The sequence below is a fragment of the Catharus ustulatus genome, chromosome 18 (assembly GCF_009819885.2).
Source record: "Catharus ustulatus isolate bCatUst1 chromosome 18, bCatUst1.pri.v2, whole genome shotgun sequence".
NCBI classification, from domain to species: Eukaryota; Metazoa; Chordata; class Aves; order Passeriformes; family Turdidae; genus Catharus; species Catharus ustulatus.
The window spans coordinates 11,533,046-11,550,963 of NC_046238.1; the positions used below are offsets into that span (position 1 = coordinate 11,533,046).

At 49.2% G+C, this 17,918-nt stretch overlaps 1 protein-coding gene across 4 annotated transcripts in view; it reads left to right on the forward strand.

Annotated features, from left to right (window-relative positions):
* GGT1 (gamma-glutamyltransferase 1) overlaps window positions 1–17,427 on the forward strand; it is a 30,802-nt gene extending 13,375 nt beyond the window's left edge. For 2 of the 4 annotated variants that reach the window (XM_033076093.2, XM_033076091.2), the window contains exons 2-13: window positions 5,865–6,026; window positions 6,662–6,789; window positions 7,002–7,091; window positions 8,003–8,195; window positions 9,338–9,495; window positions 10,355–10,504; window positions 10,989–11,125; window positions 11,918–12,105; window positions 12,900–13,027; window positions 13,302–13,414; window positions 15,331–15,444; window positions 16,592–17,427. In XM_033076093.2, the coding sequence (XP_032931984.1) occupies window positions 5,869–6,026; window positions 6,662–6,789; window positions 7,002–7,091; window positions 8,003–8,195; window positions 9,338–9,495; window positions 10,355–10,504; window positions 10,989–11,125; window positions 11,918–12,105; window positions 12,900–13,027; window positions 13,302–13,414; window positions 15,331–15,444; window positions 16,592–16,735 (1,701 nt within the window). In that variant the 5' untranslated portion in view covers window positions 5,865–5,868 and the 3' untranslated portion in view covers window positions 16,736–17,427. Of the gene's footprint in view, window positions 1–4,902; window positions 5,088–5,864; window positions 6,027–6,661; window positions 6,790–7,001; window positions 7,092–8,002; window positions 8,196–9,337; window positions 9,496–10,354; window positions 10,505–10,988; window positions 11,126–11,917; window positions 12,106–12,899; window positions 13,028–13,301; window positions 13,415–15,330; window positions 15,445–16,591 lie in introns of those variants that run through there. The other 2 variants (XM_033076090.2, XM_033076092.2) reach the window with 2 other exon arrangements.
* The last annotated feature ends 491 nt before the right edge of the window (window positions 17,428–17,918 follow it).

Consider the following 17,918-nt stretch of genomic DNA (forward strand, 5'->3'; position numbering starts at 1 on the left):
GGTGCTGCCTGGCATCCAGGCAGACTTTGCTTCATCCTGTGTTTGCAGAGTGCCTTCTGGCTGAAAGTCAGGCTGAAGACATGTGGGCTCAGATCCTCACTGTGCCCAAGTTTGAGGCAAGCTGTGATTTGTTACGTTCTGGATGGCATTCAGCATTTCTGGATGGGCATTCAGCTTGTGTTCAAAGAAGGGGCTGGGATTTTTCTGGCAAGCCATGGATGGAAACAGTGGCTTGAGCTTTAATAGCTGAGTCCAAGGAGAGTTTGTGCAGCTGCTTACTTAGTCTGGGTTCTGCTGGGTCCTGTGCTACACTTAACAGCAGGTGAGCTGCAACCTTGGAGCTGCAACTGTGCTTCCAGACTTGGCACAAGCAGACATGGAGGACTACTGCTTAAAATCCTCAGTGAGGTTTAGTGATGGAGGGCAGGCTTCTTCATCCCTGCCTTCCTGCTCTGCCATCCTGCCTGCCAGAGGGTGCTGCTGTGGGAGCAGGCCAGGCAGAACAGGCATTGCATCTTGTCATTGCACTGGAGCATTAACCTGAGGTGAGCCTGGTGGCAGTTTTGGGTGGTGTGGCTGGGGTTGCTGAGGGCAGGTGTGTGAGCTGCCCAGGTGCCCTGGCACTGCCACCCATACTTGGCACACAGGTTATTCCCACCTGGCAGTGTCTGGGTTTAAGCTGAAGGGACAGACACAAAATCCAGACTCTTTGTGAGCATGAGGGTTTAGGCAAGAGTGGTGTGAGGATACCTGGTCATGTGGAGGCACCATGTATTTAGAACCACAGAACTATTTAGGTTGGAAAACACCTTTAAGATCATTGGGTCCAACCCCTAACCCAGCACTGCCAAATCACATTAAACCATATCCCCAAGTGCCATATCTGCGTGTTTTTTAAATCCCTCCAGAGGTGGTTAGTCCACTTACTTTCTGGGGCAGCCAGACCACCATTTCAGTGAAGAAATTTTCCCTAACATCCAATCTAAATCTTCCCTGGTGCAAATTGAGTCTACAGTATTTGCTCAATCAGAACTTCAGAGCTAGCAATGAGGTGAGGAAAAATATTTGTACCACATAATAACCAAATGCAGAAACACAGAATGGTTCTGCTGTTGATAAACCATCTTCCTGGATCCTAAAATATGCATTTTAAGAGGTGTGGGTTCTTGACTCTTCACCTAGTCAATGATTACTTGTGCATTCCTCTGGTACTGTGAATTCAAACATAATTAGTTTCAATGGGTTCATCTCTGTGAGCAGAGCAGTACAAATACCCAAACACGAGTTTTGGAGAGCTTTTAAGGGAGAGTAAGTGATTACTGCTACTGCTACAAGGATGTTTTCCCTCTAGAAAAGGATTCACTTCCTAAGAAAGGACATTCAGAGGAGGTCAGTGCACACAGGTCTGTGCAGAAGGACAGGACCAACTTGCAAATACTCTTGAGAGGTAAGGGAGAAACAGGAATTGCCTTCATTGAGCCATTCCCCTCTACCTGAAAATGCTGTGTGGGATTTCTTACTCAACAGAAGGTGTGAAAATGTGACTATTTTAGTAAGCATGAGAACTTGCCAAAAGGGAATGATAGACCTGACTAACCAGTCTCAATGAGTTCAGGTCTAATAAACAGCTTCTCATTTAATGGCAAAAGAGCACCTGAAAACACCTTTTGCAACAGTTGGGAGAACTGGGCTATTTTGATGAAGCATTTTGACTTTAAATTGGGAGTGACTGTAACAATGATGTTTTTAATGGGTTTATAAAACTTCAATAACTTGTGTTTTTGAGATTGAGTTTGCCAGTTGTGGGTTTTTGGGAGGCTCTCAACTAGGAAACACTGTGAAAACCATGTGAAATAGGCAGTTATCTATTTATTCCACCTTTCTGCTTTTTTTTTTTTTTCCCCACTGCATAGTTTATGCTGAAGTATCTTAAAAAATTATTGGATTTGATGCTAAAATTTCTGTAGGGAGACATGAGGGATTTTTGAGGAAAAAGTTGCTTCAAGAAGAAATTACTGTCTCTTTCTCAGTGAACTCAGAGCTTGATCTACATTGATTAGAACACTATATGCAATTAGGCTTCAGAAAAGCCTGTGCCTGTGGAGGCGTCACAAACTGTGCTCACAAGAGCTCTCTTTGAGTCACAAGAACTCTCCTTGAGCAGCACCTGAGGCCCAGCTGAGCAGCCCCTTCATTCACAGACAGTTCTCAGCTCTTTTCAGTGTTGATTATCTCAGCAATAAGCAGGGACCAGTGATCCCCACTGAGGCCTTTCCCTGCAAACTGATGTGTATCCACGAGTCTCCAGTGCTGGGGTTAACCAAGAGGGGGGTGCTGGACAGGAACCAGCACGGAGGCACCATCTGGGAGGAAGGCTTTTAACTGAGCTCAATGGAATGGATGTGTTTGTCCTCCTGCTTCAGGTGGGAGCAGTGCCCACATCTGAATTTGGAAGCCTTCATGGCTTGGATGAATCTCTGCTGTAGTTCCCTTATCACTGGTGGAGCTGAAGCTATGTAAAACTTCAATTAAATATTCCATGATGGAACTTCATTGTCTGTCATGTGAGACAGAGAGCATGGCCTGTGCCCTGTGACAAGAGTCCAGATGTCCAAACTATCCTTGCATTTCTTGTGCTGCCTGAGGAAAGTAAGGGAGGATATCTCACAGCTGATAGCCCAGTAGTGGCTGCTGGGCTGTGAGTGGGGGCACAGGGAACTCTCAGGGGAGGATGCTGAGCCATGAAGCTCTTGCAGGATGGGTTAAAGCAGAAACCTGTTGGGTTAAAGTTTTAGGTGTTGCCAGTGGATGCTTTGTTTACTGCTTCATTTGGGAACAAAGCAGTGCCTGATCATGCCTGCAGTCCTTTGTCATCCTCTGGTATCCCGCTGTTCTCTCCACTGCTTTTTGGCTGGTACATCTCCTTCTCCTCTTCCAGTTCTCCTGGCACTTTCCCTGATCATGGCAGATTCCTCATCTCCACAGAATGCCCCAGCCTTCTTGGCAGAGATGTCAGACCCTGCGTCTCTTGCCTGATACTAAATAGCAGCCCCCTGCTGCACTGGGGTACTTTTAATTCAAACCCAGTGTCATGTTTAAATAAGGTTGTGCATGTTGTGGCACATCTGTGGACAGCTCAGTGGGGCTGCTTGTACAAGCCTAACTCTGCTACTTGCTGGTCCTTCCCCTCACCTAATGTAAATTAAGACAACCAGGCCACTTTTTAAATTCCATTTAAGACTGGCTGGTGGACCTTTATAACAGAGAGAAATAATTGTATTGCTTTTAATTGCTTTAAAGCCCCCCTCTCTCCTGAAGACTTTTTTTCTGCTGCCAAAGCACTCTGTGACTGAAGCCAGGCTTCCAAACAGCTGGATTTGGCAGAGATGTGGAGGTTAAAGCCAGCCTCAGCAGACAGTGGATGGGGAGCCTGCTCAGGTGGTGGCTTGCAGCTGCTGCTCCACTCCCAATGAGAAATCATAATGGAGACTCAACTCAGAGTTCAAACAGACCATTGGTCAAAAAACTCAGCTGTTTGTGCAGTGTGCCTGCCCAGGGCACAGGGAGTATGGAGAGGTGGGTTAGCAGTGGGTATCTGCAGGCTCCTGATCCTTCTCCTGGTTTCTGTCCATCAAACCAAATGCACAGTTGGCTCTGCTGTGCTGCAGTTGGGAAGGCAGTGAGAGCTGTGCTTCCCTCTAGGGTCAGGCGTGGGATGGACTAAGGAGCTTATGGGAGCTGAGCTGGCAGCAGAGGTGGAGAGGATTATCCTCAGCTGGGTTTGCTCCCTGCTCATTGCTGGGGAAGAGAAAGCTGCAGGTCTGGAGCTCATACATCTGGTGCTTCCTGGGCAGGATCAGTCTGACAGATTGCACAGATACACCTTCATTAAGAGCATTCACTTGAGTGCAGAGGCACAGGCTGGTGCCACTGTATAGCACAGTATTGCTGCATGGCTGCCTGTGCATGTTGCTGCCCAGTGGTGCATGTCTTATCCTCATGGCTGGCAGGCCAGGAGCTGTGCCTGAGTCATATAAAGTTGGCTGGAGGGCCCTTTCCAAGGTCTGTGCACTCAGCAGGCAGCAGGACACAGCATGGAGCTCTTTGGGTCTAAGGAATGCTCACAGGTGTGATCCCATTCCAGAGAGGAGGTGAGAGCAGAGGCAGTGCCTGAAATTTTCCCTTCTCTCCTGCTGTCAGAGCAACTTGCCTGATGGGGCAGTAAAGCCCTGCAGGGCCCAGCAGAGAGACAGCAGCTGTGGGAAAGAAGAGCTGCAGAGCCCCAGTCAGGAGCCCATGGGTTAACTCGGCACTACGGGGCTTGAGCCAGCCCAGGCTTGAAGGACAGCCCAGCACAGAGCAGCCTTCACACCAAACAAAGTACCTTCTGCCGAGCTGGGGCACAGATAAAAGATCCCATGGCATTTCTTGTGAAGCTTGGAGGAGACTGCCAGTGCTGAAGCTGAAATCTCTCTGCCAACAAACAAAACTGTCTTTAAACTCTGAGGCTGTGTGTGAGCTATTGTTGGGGACATAATGGCTTCTCTGTTTCCCTGCACAGTCATTGCTCTGCAAACACACCACTGGTCTCTTTTAAAAGTAGTTGAGTGTAAATTAGGTTCTAGAACCTGGAAAGAGGTTTCATCCATTTACTTTTACAAACCTCAGTTGACATTTGTTTACAGAGCAGCATGTACAGTAAATTTACAGCTGCTTTACCTGGATGGAGATGGGCATCTTTGGTGTTCAGACTGAGACTCACAGGTACAAGACTTGGATAGCAAATGTGTATCTCCTGATTTAAGCCAGGAGTTGAGGCTGGGGGGCGCTGCTTGCTAATCATCCCCCTGTGAGAACAGTTTTGGTTTGGCTGGCCTGGCCTGTTTTCCCTAGTTAGCTCAGTGCTGGCACACTCACTGCTGCCTTATCCTGAGTGTGGGCTGCTGCAGGGCACTGAGTGCTGCTCTGGCTGCTGGACTTCCCTCTGCCTTGGGCTGCTGGGCATCCACAGTGGGGTTGGTGCATCTGTTCTTCACCACAGTTCCATGGACTGGCTTTTCTCTGAGGATGGGAGATGCTTTGGTAAGGTAAAGAACACCTTGGCTATTGTGCTGAAGTTGTGGTAAAAATGCAGAGCTGCAGTACAAAGGGGGAAGATGGTCTCTGAAGGCAATATGATTAATTTAGGTCTATTTTGCTGGAACAGTCTCATAGTGGAAAAGAAAATGGGTCAGAAAGTAGCTGTTGAAGCTGTATTTGCTGAATTGCCTCTCCCACCAAGGTGGCAGTGACTCCATCCACTCAATAGCTCTCTGCTCATCTCCATGTGTGCCCAGAGAGCTCCTTGGCCTTCTGTGCTCACTCTCACATGAGCTGTAGCCCTGTGCAGCCCCAGAGCACTGAGTGCAGGACAGGAACACTGGGCTCTGGCCATAGAAGTGCCTGCCTCATCAGGAAGGTGCTCTGGCCAAGGGCCCCAGGCAGGAATGGGTGCTGTGCTCACACTGGCTGTGCCAGGTAGCTTTATCCAAGGTTGCTACCTAAGGACCCAGATGTGTTTTGCACTGGTCCTTGGCAACCTTCCAGACAGAGACTCCTCCACAGACATGGCATTTCAAAGCAGATTACTTGAAGTTAAATTTTTAAAAATTTTTAAATTTTTTTTTGTCCTGAAGATGATGTCAGCCATGACTAACAGGAATTGTGTTCTGCTCCTTGGATTTCTCATCTCGCCTATGCATCTGGAGGTTTTTCAGTATGTGATGTTTCCTGCCTGCTGTAGGCAGCTTCTGACCCGGGTGATAGTTGCTGCTTTGAGGATATGAAAGGAGCAGCAGGGCTGACAATCCTGAATCTCTCCACAGGAAGATGAAGGCACGCTTTTTGGTGGTGACCCTGGTGACCGTGGTGCTGCTGGGGCTGGTGCTGTTCCTGGGGCTGTTCTTCGGGCTGCGCTCAGGGGACGCACACACGTACAGGAGGGCGGCCGTGGCCACCGACGCGGGGCCGTGCTCCATCATTGGCAGGTACCCTCATTGTGCCCTGTGTCACAGCTCTGCATGAGACACAGCTGCTGCTTCCCCGTGCTCAGGTGCAATCCTTGCAGTTGCCCAGCATGGATAGTCAATCCCTAATCTCCCTGCAGAAGGAGGAGATCCTAATAACCCCCAGGCTTTTACAATACTTGACCAGCTTTACTGCACTTGCTCACAGACAACATAGCAAGCAAAGATTCTTTGGATCCATGAGCAATGAGAACAAAAGTTTTCTTTCTAGCTCCTTAAAAAAAACATTTATTGAGATATGCTCCAGTTCTAGTCTCAAGTGCTGCAGATTTAAGGCTCCTCAGAAAACTGTCATTTCTTATGACAGTGTAGTGAATGTGTGTGGAATTTCTGTCCCCACATGTACTCTGTCACATCTCATTGTTTTGGACAGTGTTTTGGATGTGTCTCTAATGAGGGCTGATCTGGTGTGCACATTGAACACTGAGGTTCTGTTCTCTCTGGTGACAGAAGCTCAAAACTTCCTGAGGAACACATAGGTGGTGTGTGGACAAATGTGCCTCAGAGAATCTGTCATAGCTGCTCTGATGTGGTACATGCACTGCTGACAGGGAGCTGAGACATTGTCACATGTCACCTTCCCTTCTGCTGCACAGGGACATCCTCAAACGAGGAGGATCAGCGGTGGATGCTGCCATTGCAGCCCTGCTTTGTGTGGGACTCATGAATGCTCACAGCATGGGCATTGGAGGGGGCCTCTTCTTCACCATCTACAGCAGCTCAGGTAAGGGACAGGGCTGGAACAGCTGGAGAACTATCTCGGGCAGATGATTTATCCTACCTGAGAGAAGGTAAACAACTGGTGCTCACAGCCTCTGGGGGAATGTCCTCAAAATAATTGCCAAGAAATTGGCTCATGTTGATCAGAGTCCTTCAGCAGAGACCATGCCTATGTGCTGAGTCCAGAGCTAAACATCATTTTCCTTGCTCTTAAAGGAAAAGTGGAAATCATTAATGCAAGAGAAGTGGCTCCAAGAGGAGCAACGGAGAACATGTTTGGGAATGACACACAGCTGTCTCTGAAAGGTATGGCAAAGGCTGTTTCACTGCTTTGTTGGACCAGCATTCACTGCTACCAGCATGTCTACATTCTGAACATTTCTTATGGTTAAGTTCTTGCCTACGTGCAGGATTTCTCATCTGGAAATATCCTGGAAATATCTTGCACAATTTGCAAACTCTGGCCTGATAAAGAAGCTAAAAACAATGCCCTTTAAAGTAGCTAGGGACCCCATAACTTTCTGCTTTTCACTTCATGAAAAAGCAGGTGAATGCAAAGCACTGAGTATGACCTGTTCCACATGTGCCATTTTTCCTTTCCACCTCTTTCAATAAATCTTAGTGTGGATCACCTTGGGTTTTGTCAGTTCAGGTGTCCTCCCTAAATTACTTGTTGTGGTGGCCAGCTAATGGCTTGGGGCCTCCAGAGAATTTTCCTTTCAGGAAAGGATTTTCTAATAAGAAATAGAAAGAAATACCAACTAGTTCTCTTCACTCTTCTAAGCAAAAAGGAACAGCACCTTGGAGGGGTTTGAGCAGTGTGCTGAACTTCTGGGAGGTGCAAGTGAAAACAGGATTGAAGCAAACTACTGCGTGACTGTGTGATGTGGAATCAATCTGTTCCACTTGTAGTTACAATGCTGCAACAACGTTTTTGGCTTAAGTAGGTCACAGTCTGTGTCCTCTCACTGTGATAGCTTCTGTGTTCTGAGCAGCTTTGCTCTGGTGCAGAGCCTACTGAGGGGAAATGACCCTCAAACTGGAGTTACAGCAAGAGGACAGAGGGGTTTCAGCAGTTTGGAATACGTAGGCACAAATGTAGGACCAAATTATTCTGTTAATCTGTCAATTCCCAGAGATGCCTGCCCTATCTCCTGCTCCATCAAGCACTTTCTTTTCTTGCTGTGGAAAACTTACACATGCCTTTTCTGCTCCAGGAGGACTGTCAATTGCTGTTCCAGGAGAAATCCGTGGCTATGAGCTGGCTCACAAACGTCATGGCAAACTGCCATGGAAAGACCTGTTTATGCCCAGTGTCAAGCTGGCAAGAGAAGGATTCCCTGTTGGGAAAGGCCTTGCTGCAGCCATCAAGTCAAAAGAGGAGGCAATCGAAAGCAATCCCTTGCTGTGGTAGGTAGAGCAGTTGCTGTTCTATGCAGAGAAATTTGGGGTGGCTGCATCCAATCTGCAGAGTGCCTGTGTTTGAGTACTTCAGTGCTCGTGAGGAGTGTGCCTCCCCTGCAGTAACCACACTCACTGTGCCTGCTGGTGTCACTGCTGACACCTAAAGGTGCAAAATCATGGGGAATGTTCAGTCCTGACATTTAAAGGGAGAGAAATTCTACTCCTGAGGTCAATTTGTCTGAGCAAAGGTGGAATTAGAGCACGTGCTGGGATTAGTGTGCCCAATAGCAATGTGTTTTCTGAGTCTCCAGCTTTTCCTCGTGCTGTAAGTGCACCAAGCTGATCTTGCCTGCATTTGGAGTAATTGCAGTCTCCTTGAACATCTCATCTGCTGTCAGGCAGTGGGAATTTGGATTATCCCTTACTCTACAATCAGCCTTCCTCAAGCAGTGCCTCTGACCATCCAGTTGTGGCAAAGACTTGGAGCTTGAAGGGTTTTAAATACTCCTCCACTTCTTAGAGACAAACCCTTAGTGTTTATGTCCAGCCCTGCTGGAGATCATGCTTAATTCTCTCTTTTCCTTAAAATCTCTGGCAGCTGCAGGTTTGTTTCCTATCCAATTGGTAATGCACACCCTGGCCTGTCTCCTGTCCTTCCATCTGGCAGGTCCACAGCAGCACAAACATGATCCATCATGAGGGAGCTAGAGAGGGAACAGTCTACCTTAAAGTAATCTAATGAACAGGGGCTGAAACACTTCTGGATTTAGTGGAAGCTTTGAACTTCATAGCTTAATAGACTGTGCTCTGAACTGAACTGAACTGCTGAGTCAAGGACTGTGGCCCCTCCCGTGCATCCTGAGGTCCTTGTTGGCCCCTCAGGTGGACAGGGAGGTTGGTGCTATGGTGAAAATCCCTGCTGCAGGCTCCACTGAGCAAACTGAGCATGTGGAATTGCAGGTCAGAAAACACTATGCAATTTTATGTCCCAGTGCCAAGATATGAGGACCCGTGGGCCATGGCTCAGGCAGCTTCTCTTCTCTCCAAGAGGCATCCAGCATGAACGCTCGTGCTGGTTCAGCTGCCACAGATACACAAAGTTCTGAACTTGTCTCAGACCTGATCTTCTCAATCTCCTTTCTCTTTAGTGAAGTGTTCTGCAAAGGAGGGAAAATTCTGCAAGAGGGTGAAACCATCAAGATGCCCAAACTAGCCAACACCTATGAGACTATAGCCACAGAAGGAGCAGATGCCTTTTACACAGGAAGCCTGGCAAAGCAGATCATTGCTGACATCAGCAGCGCAGGTGAGAACCAGGACATCTGTCCCAAGCAGCAGGAGTGACCACACTGCCCAGAGCCCAGGGAGGAGCCAGTGACCTGCAGAGGCCTTGGGAGAGGTCAACCCTGAAATGCTGAGATCTGTGACAACAGGACACCCAAAACAAGCACTTTAACAGATGTGCTTGAAACTCAGAAATGGGGAGTGTTTACTGTGCATTTCTGTAGCACAGAGGCTCCCAAGTCTGTGCAGCTCTGCTGTAACTGGGTAGATACAGGCTGTTCACAGAGCTTGAGTCCAATGAGTTTGTCCCTAAAACGCTGCAAACGTGCTGCTCCTGTGAACTCTGAGCTGTTTGATCTCTTGGTGCCACTAGATGGTGGCAGTATCCTATCCTCACCAGCCGGCACTGGCTAACTTGGTGAACTTCCTGAGAGTAATTTACTGGCTTTATTTGTGGTGGATAATTACTTACTGTCTTCCCCCTTCAGATAAGAAAGGTGATGGGACACTCAAATTATTTTACCTGTGGGGTGCCACAATACATCTGCACCCAAAACTGCAACTTCCTCCTGTAAACAGAATTTTTAAGGACATTTTGTAGACTGACACTGCTGGTGTCCTTTGTAAAAAAAAAGATGGATCACCAGAGTTTTGGCTGCTGTAAATAAGCCCAACTTTGTGCTTAGACTATTTGAGCCTCAGATGGATCGATCAAGGGGTAAATCTCATGGGCACACATCTTTTCTTTCTTTACCTTGTTACTTTTTGGATTTGTCCACATTCCCTCCACTCCTTGCTGTGATTCAGGGTGATGGAGTATGACCTCCTCTTCTCACCAGAGATCATATAAGCCCACATCTTTAGTTTCCTTCTCTTTGCAGGGGGAATTGTCACATTGGAAGACCTGCGGGACTACAATGCCACAGTGATCGAGGACCCCATGCAGATCAAACTCGGGGAGTTCACCCTCTACACACCCAGTGCCCCCCTAAGTGGCCCAGTTCTGGCCCTCATTTTCAACATATTGAAAGGTGAGAGTGCCACAGAGCAGCAGGAGCTGGGAGAGCTCCAAAGAAATCACCTTTCTTGGGGGAGCAAGGCCTCCCTGACAGCCCTCCAGCAGGAGAGAAGTCTGAGAGCCCAGTAGAGATCAGAGATGCAGAAACATTCCTCTTCTGCTGTCAACTCAGGGATGTTGCCTTCCTACCTGAAATACAGGTGCAAGAGGAAAAATATTTTCCTGCTAGGGGAGCTTCCCTGATACTTGCATGGATGGAACCTAACATGTACTTGGGGCTTCTTTGGAAAACACCTCTGCAAGTACAAATTCCACTGATGACTCCCACAGTGCTCAAAACGACCAGAGCTCCTGAGTTCTCCATGTGGAGATCAGGAGAGTCCAGTGGCTGCATCTCTGTAGAGACTGGGCTTCAAGACTATACATTTGACACAGGTGCATTAGCAATTCATTGACCCTGTGCTTTGTGTCCACACTTGTTTGTCCTCTGTTGCCAGGATATAATTTCTCTGCTGCCAGCATCAAAACCACGGAGGAGAAAGGTCTGACCTACCACCGCATCGTGGAGGCCTTTCGCTTTGCCTATGCCAAGAGGACTTTGCTGGGAGACCCAAAATTTGTCAACATTACAGAGGTACCTGGAAAAAACCTTTTCTTTCTGCAACAACAAAGCTGACTGGAACATGGCTTAAAGTTTCTGGGTGCTCTGAGCCACCTGCTGTTGGCAGGCACTGAAACAGCCCTGAGTCAAAAAGTGATGTCCTGTGTGGCTCAAGGCTGAGCTGTGAGGGCTATAAATGGAGGCAACCTTTCTGCTGTAAGGAAAAGCAAACTCCTCAATTCATCAGGAGAGATGGAGTACATTTAGGTCTAACCCTGCCTGTGTTTGTAGTGTTTGAAGCTTTATTCACTGTATTCCAATCATCCTTGTGGCTCTCTAACCAGAGTCCTGCCTGTAGTAAAATGGAGAAAGAGATGGGAAGGAGTGAGACTGCTTGTCCCAGCTTTACACCTTGTGCTTTACTTCTGTGCCTGCAAACACAGCAGACTCTGAGCCCAGCTTGATGAACATAAATTTTCAATTTACAGAGCTCTGGTCAGACTTTGCCTTGTGCTCTCAATCCAATCCCATTCCTCTTGTCCCTGAATGAAGTGTAGCCCTGCTTCCCTCGCAGCATTCCATAGCACTGCAATAATGGATGCTGATTAACTTCTACACAAAGGGGTGACTGTAACAGCTGCTCCCATGATAGCTTAAAATGATCTTTTGGTACAATGTCCATCTTCCAAGATGGAAGGCCCCTGGGGGAAAACTGTAGCCTCACTGCTGGGATTTGGCTGTTCTGTGGTCTGAAGTATTGGGTATCAGCCTCACAACTACATGTCTCTAAGTCTGCTGAGTAACTGCACTGGATTTCTCTGACAGGCAATCAGAAACATGACATCTGAGTTCTTTGCGGATGGTCTCCGGAGGAAAATCACAGACAACACCTCCCATCCAGTTGACTACTATGAGCCCGTGTATTACACTGGAGACAATGCCGGTACATCCCACATCTCCATTGTGGCTGATGATGGCAGTGCTGTGTCCGCCACCAGCACCATCAACCAATAGTATGAGCTCAGACATTCCTTCCCTGTAGGCCTTTGCCATCTTCCTAGTGCTGGTTCTGGGGTTGGTATCAAACACCACTGAGCTGTCACCTCTGGGGCGGGGCAGGGGTCAGCAGTGCTGCTGAGGGGCACTTCTGCTGAGCTTGCAGGTCAGTGCTCAACACTGAGGCCTCGTGCTGGTGTCAGAGGACATGATGTGTCCTCTCTCATGCTGAGTTCCACCACAACACTCACGCATCTGGATCTTCTCATAGGCAGAGCTATTGCTGCTGGTTCTGATATCCCAGGCTTTTGGAAGGAATTTGAGCTAATACAGCTGGCCTGGAAGTGCAGTGTTTGGCTGTGAGTGCTGTCAGAAGGAGCTGATATGGCCTGGAGCCAGGGCATGAACTTATTTTTATCCATAGAAAATGTCTCCAGCTTGACACATCTAAGCAAACCCCCAGTCATTCCCAAATGTGCCAACCTCTGAGCTGTGCTGCCTGTGAATGGAGAGCAGTACTGCCCACCTGGAAGGGACAGTAGTTGTACTGAGGTGCTGTGCTGGTTTTCCCCATGGGATCCTCTCAGAGGAGCTGTAGGAAGGGCTCTGTGCTGCCTTTCCTCTGTGTAGCTGTGTACTCACGGTATTAACTGCTTCCTTCCCCCTAGGGGTGACAGAAAGTCCTTTACAATGGGAGGGAGTGGAGCGTTACTCCAATCAAATCCCAGGTTTCACACTGCAGTAAATTCAGTGAAGCTCTGCCTAGATTTGCTGTGGTTTTGACCTGACTTTGACTATTTGTTTTCTCCAGCTTTGGCTCTGATGTACGATCCAGCGTGAGCGGAATCATATTTAATGATGAAATGGATGACTTCAGCTCACCTTACATAATCAATGGATTTGGGCTCCCTCCTTCTCCAGCAAATTTCATAGCTCCAGGTAGCTGTAAATGACCTTCCTGACTCAGTCTTTTGGCTGCATTGTGCATGCTCACACTGCAGCATCTGTGCCATGGGTCAGGTCTGGGACCTGCAGAGGACAGGGGTGGGAGAGAGTCAAGAGATGAGTGCAGGGCATGGTGGGATCCCTCAGCAGGAGCTGAGTCAGGAAGGCGGACACTGAGGCTCTGGGTTTAGACATGGAGCAATAGCTGGAAGTCTGTGAGCTGCAGGTAGAAAGCTGAGCCTCTGTGTTGTGCCTATGTGCCCAACAGGTAAACAGCCAATGTCCTCTATGTGCCCCTCCATTTTGGTGGATAAAATGAAAAAGGTGAAGATGGTGGTCGGTGCTTCTGGAGGAACAAAAATAACTACAGCAACAGCACTGGTACGTGATGGTGTGGGCAAATGCAGGGCAACACGAGGCAAAATGGGAGAGGCAGCATTTGGGGGGATGCCTATCTGCACCTGTGACAGGATCATGGCTGTGGCCCTCTGCTGAGGGCCAGGGGCTTCAAAAGGAGGTGCCTGCCTGGCATTCTGAGGGCCAGACCTCCCAACACCAACTCCTGCCAGGGCTACAAAAGGTCTGCTGTTAAATTGCCTCCTTTAGTGACTCCAGTGCCTCCTTTAGGGACATCTTCTCTGGCAAGTTGTTCTTACTGCTTGCACAAGACTGGGTTCTGTTCTCTGGATCTCCATGAGCCTATTTAGTTTAGAGTTGTTCCCATCCAACATCCCAAACTTTGGATGAGAGTCACACAGAGAAGCTAAATAAGAACTCTGCTCAGGCACAGTGTCAGGCCTGATAGGCAGAGCCTCTGTGAGCTGCTGTGGCAGCCACTCAAACCACCCCAGAGTGACTGCAGCAGTGACTGTCCCCTGTGCTAGCAGCACCAGGCTGGATCTGGCTCTCTGGCTGAGGTAGAGGAGAAGTCTGTAAAAACCACTACAAGCTTCCACTACCACTTCCTAAGCCCTGAACTCAGAGTGTTCTCACTTCCCAGCAGCTCCAGCCTGCAGTTCAATCCTGTAGAGGTGAGCCAAGCCTGAGGGAGCTGGTGGTACAATAGCAGGAAGCTGTGGGTGTGTTTGTTGAGGTGACTGTTGTGTGCTTAGTTACAGCAGCATAAATCCAGCCACCATGGCTTAGGGATCTGGTCTTTTTGCTGTGTTAATTTTAGTCATCCATGGTTTCTTTGTGTTCTTCTCCTAAGCATATACAAGCTGCAATGTACCTGTGTTTTGCTTAGCCAAGAGAAGAACCGCTGAAAGCCATGTAAACCAGAAATGGTGCCTTTAGTGTGCTCATCCTTGAGGCACCTCTGCCTGTGTGGCTCCAAGGGTTAGACTTCTTTGAAGACAAGTACAGTAGTTTCACGAATACAAACCGCACGGATTATAAGCCGCACCCCCGGTGCCTCGACAATGTTGCTGTCTTTGTCAATAGATAAGCCGCACCCCGAATATTAGCCGCACTTTCGTTCGTCGCGAGAATCCGTGCGCAGCTTTCACAAATTGGCCAATTAGTAACAGGATCGCGGCATAGCGGGCTTTACTGGCTCGGGGCGGGGCCAGGAAGGCTCGGCCCGCTCATGGTTGCCGACGGGGCCGGGTGGCCCAGCTCAGCGCCACGGCTCGGCGGGGCTGGCCGGGTGGTGCTGCCGCCGCCGCCGGGCTCGCTGGCCCCCCTCTCCCGTCAGCACCGCCCCGCTGCCGCGTTCGCTCGCCCCGCTGCCGCTTTCGCTCGCCGAGCGCCGCTTTCGCGAGCGCCGCTTTCGCTCGCCCCGCTGGCAGGGCTGCCGCCGCCGCCACCAGGCTCGCCGGCCGCCCCCTCCCGTCTGCACCGCTGCCGCGTTTCCTCGCCCTGGCCGGCACTGCAGGCCCCCGCACCGCCGGGCTCCCCCACGCTGCTGGCCCCGATTCTGCTGGGCTTCCCCCGCTGCCAGGCAGCCCCACCCGCCGGCCTTCCTGCTTCTGCCATGCTCCCCTGCACTGCTAGCCCCAGTTCTCCCGGGCTCCCCCGCCCTGCTGGCTCAGGCTCTGCCGCCCGCCCCCCACACTGCTGGCCCCGCCTCTGCCAGGCTTTCCCACCTCTGCCGGGGCCGGCCAGGCTCCAGCTTGGCTTGGGGCTGCCGCGGGCTCTCACTTCCGTGTTGGCAGCTTTTAGAATTTTGTTAATGTATTAGCCGCCCCGGAATATTGGCCGCACTTGCGGGTTTCCACCAAAATTTTGGTCAAATTGGTGCGGCTTGTATTCGTGAAATTACTGTAATTAACATTAAGGCTTTTTGCTTCTCCCAGACAATCATGAATTCCATCTGGTTTGGTTATGATGTGAAGAAGGCGGTGGAGGAGCCCAGAATTCACGATCAGCTGTTTCCCAATATCACGGAACTTGAGCTGCAAATAGAGGAGGTTGGTCTCAGCTACACATGGACTTGTATGGGCTGGGTTCCTAGTGCTGGGAAAGCAAGCATTGTGGAAAATCATCAGGTTTGGCCAAATGTTCCCAGGTGAGCAGTAATAAAGCTGGTACAGGTCTAGTGCTGGGTCACAATAAGCTGTTCAAAGTGTACCTTTAGTCACACAGGTATGTTGCCAGTGCTTGAAGAGTGACTTATATCTGAAACTGAGCATCTGCTTACAGTGATGCTTGGCACAAAGGACTTGCAAAACAGCAACCACGTCAGGGCCCAGACCATCCAGCAGTCTAAATCCAGCCAGGCTCAGGGAACTCTTGTCCTCTTGTGTAACCTCATGATGAATCTGGAAGGCCTGATCCAGGGCTAGCAAGGGTGGATGCCTAGAGGGACCTGGAAACACACTTGAAAATATATCCACAGTAGAGATGTCAGCACAGTACTGTCAGTCAGAGAGCTGATGGAAAGGTCTGCCTTCTCTCCAGACCACTCACCTGAGCTGGAAGCTTCCTTCACCCTGAGAAACTGCATGTGCCAGAGGCCTGAGACAGGCACAGGCTTTGTACATATTTCATACCTCTCATCTGCCTTTGTACATATCTCATCTCTCTGTTGCCTCTGTATTTGGGAAAACAGTCCTACATAATGGAGTTTTCTTATCAAACTCTGCAGAAGTTCCTCTGTTAATAAGCTTCTTGTGAAGGTAACAGCTGAGGTATCTGCCAGCACTGGGGAGGATGCCCTGCTCTTTACAAGTCCTGTGTTTTCTACCACTACCAAACAGGATCCCTCAGTCCTGGCTGTTAATGTGTGAATATCTGTGACCAAGAATAGTATTGGTAACCCACACTGAGCACCACAAATATCAAAGCTTCTGAATCCCACTTCTTCCAAAGTAGGGCATCCCAGAAAGCAAAGGGAAGAGGAGGAACAACATTGTAGATTTAGCCCTACCTAACAGGCCCTGGACACCTGGGTGGTTGTGGGGGATGCAGGTCACAGCCTGCAGCTTGTGCTGTGCTGACCCAGCTGTGCATTGCAGGGCGTAGAGCAGCAGCTGAAGCAGAGGAGGCACGGTGCAAATCACACCTGCAGCAGGTGCAGTTTGTGCTGTGCTGTGCTGACCCAGCTGTGCATTGCAGGGCATAGAGCAGCAGCTGAAGCAGAGGAGGCACGACACGGCGCGGGTGAGCGGCGGCGCGGTGGTCCAGGCCATCCTCAGGACAGAGCGCGGATGGGCTGCAGCCTCCGACTCACGGAAAGGGGGCTTCCCTGCAGGCTACTGACCTGGCTCAGCTCCTTCTTCCAGTGGTCTAGTGACACCAAGGTGTGTTTGGGGGGAAGAGCCTTTAGATCTGCAACTCAGGGACTTCTCACAGGAAAGAGAACACATTTACCTGTGATTCTGTTGATGGAACTGGGACAGTTCTCTACAGCCATGACCGAAGTGCCTCATGCCACAGCCGTCTGCTAAGACAGGCATGTCCACCAGGACGTGCAGTACTTACTTGAAGAGTCTGTTCTGCCTTGAAGAGTTTGTTCCCTGCCTCCTCTCCATCCCATGAAGACAGATTGGGTGCCCAGTTTCTGCAGAAGGTCCAGCTCACTCAAGCTGCAGGAAGCGTTTCCCCTGCATGGTGTCAGCTACCAGGAATGTCCCTGTCACTGCTAGAGAAGATATTTGTTTCCTGTTGAGTAGGTGGGAGTTACAGGACTCTGGGGCTGGGTTTTCTAAGTTACAAACTAATAGGTCTGTGCCATAGCAGGAAGCCCAGCTCTAGACTGGGGTAAGCCAAACTCACCACTCTGTTAACAAAACATGTTTCTGCATTTCACCCAGTTGATTTTTGGAGATGAGTGGGGGGAAATGGGGAAATGGCTTCAAACTTTTTTATATTTCTGTTGAGAAGGTCTAAAGGGAAGATGCTACCTGTAAAACTCTGAGCACAACTAAAATAAATAAATACGGAGTCACACATTTTCCTCTCCTGCACAGTTGCTGCGAAAAGGGATGGTGAGAGTCTGTGTGAAAGAAGCTCTTCTGAGATTTTTGTCTTCACTGCTTTGATGAAGTCATGAGTAAAAAATAATAGTTATGTATCCAAAACAAGCTTGTTTTTCTCCACTTTGCTTTTTATCACATCATACTGCAGGCGTGAAATATCAGAGTTTGGGGAAATGAAACTTCTAAAAAAGGGTACCCTGCAGCTACTCTTGTTTAAAGGTAAGTTACTGTTAACCAGACTGTTAAAGGCCTCTCAGAAATCCCTGTCTGATATGGAGCAGCTGAGAGTGTTTGTACCTGCACGAGGGGGTTTGGTGTTCACCCACCTCACATCACATAAACTTAGCCCAAGATCAAAACCAAGTGATGCAGGATGTTGTCACACTCTGGTGATGTTTTTGAAATCCTTGATTCACAAGTGGCAGTAAGTTAACTCATCTATTTGGCTCATTGAAACTTCCTCT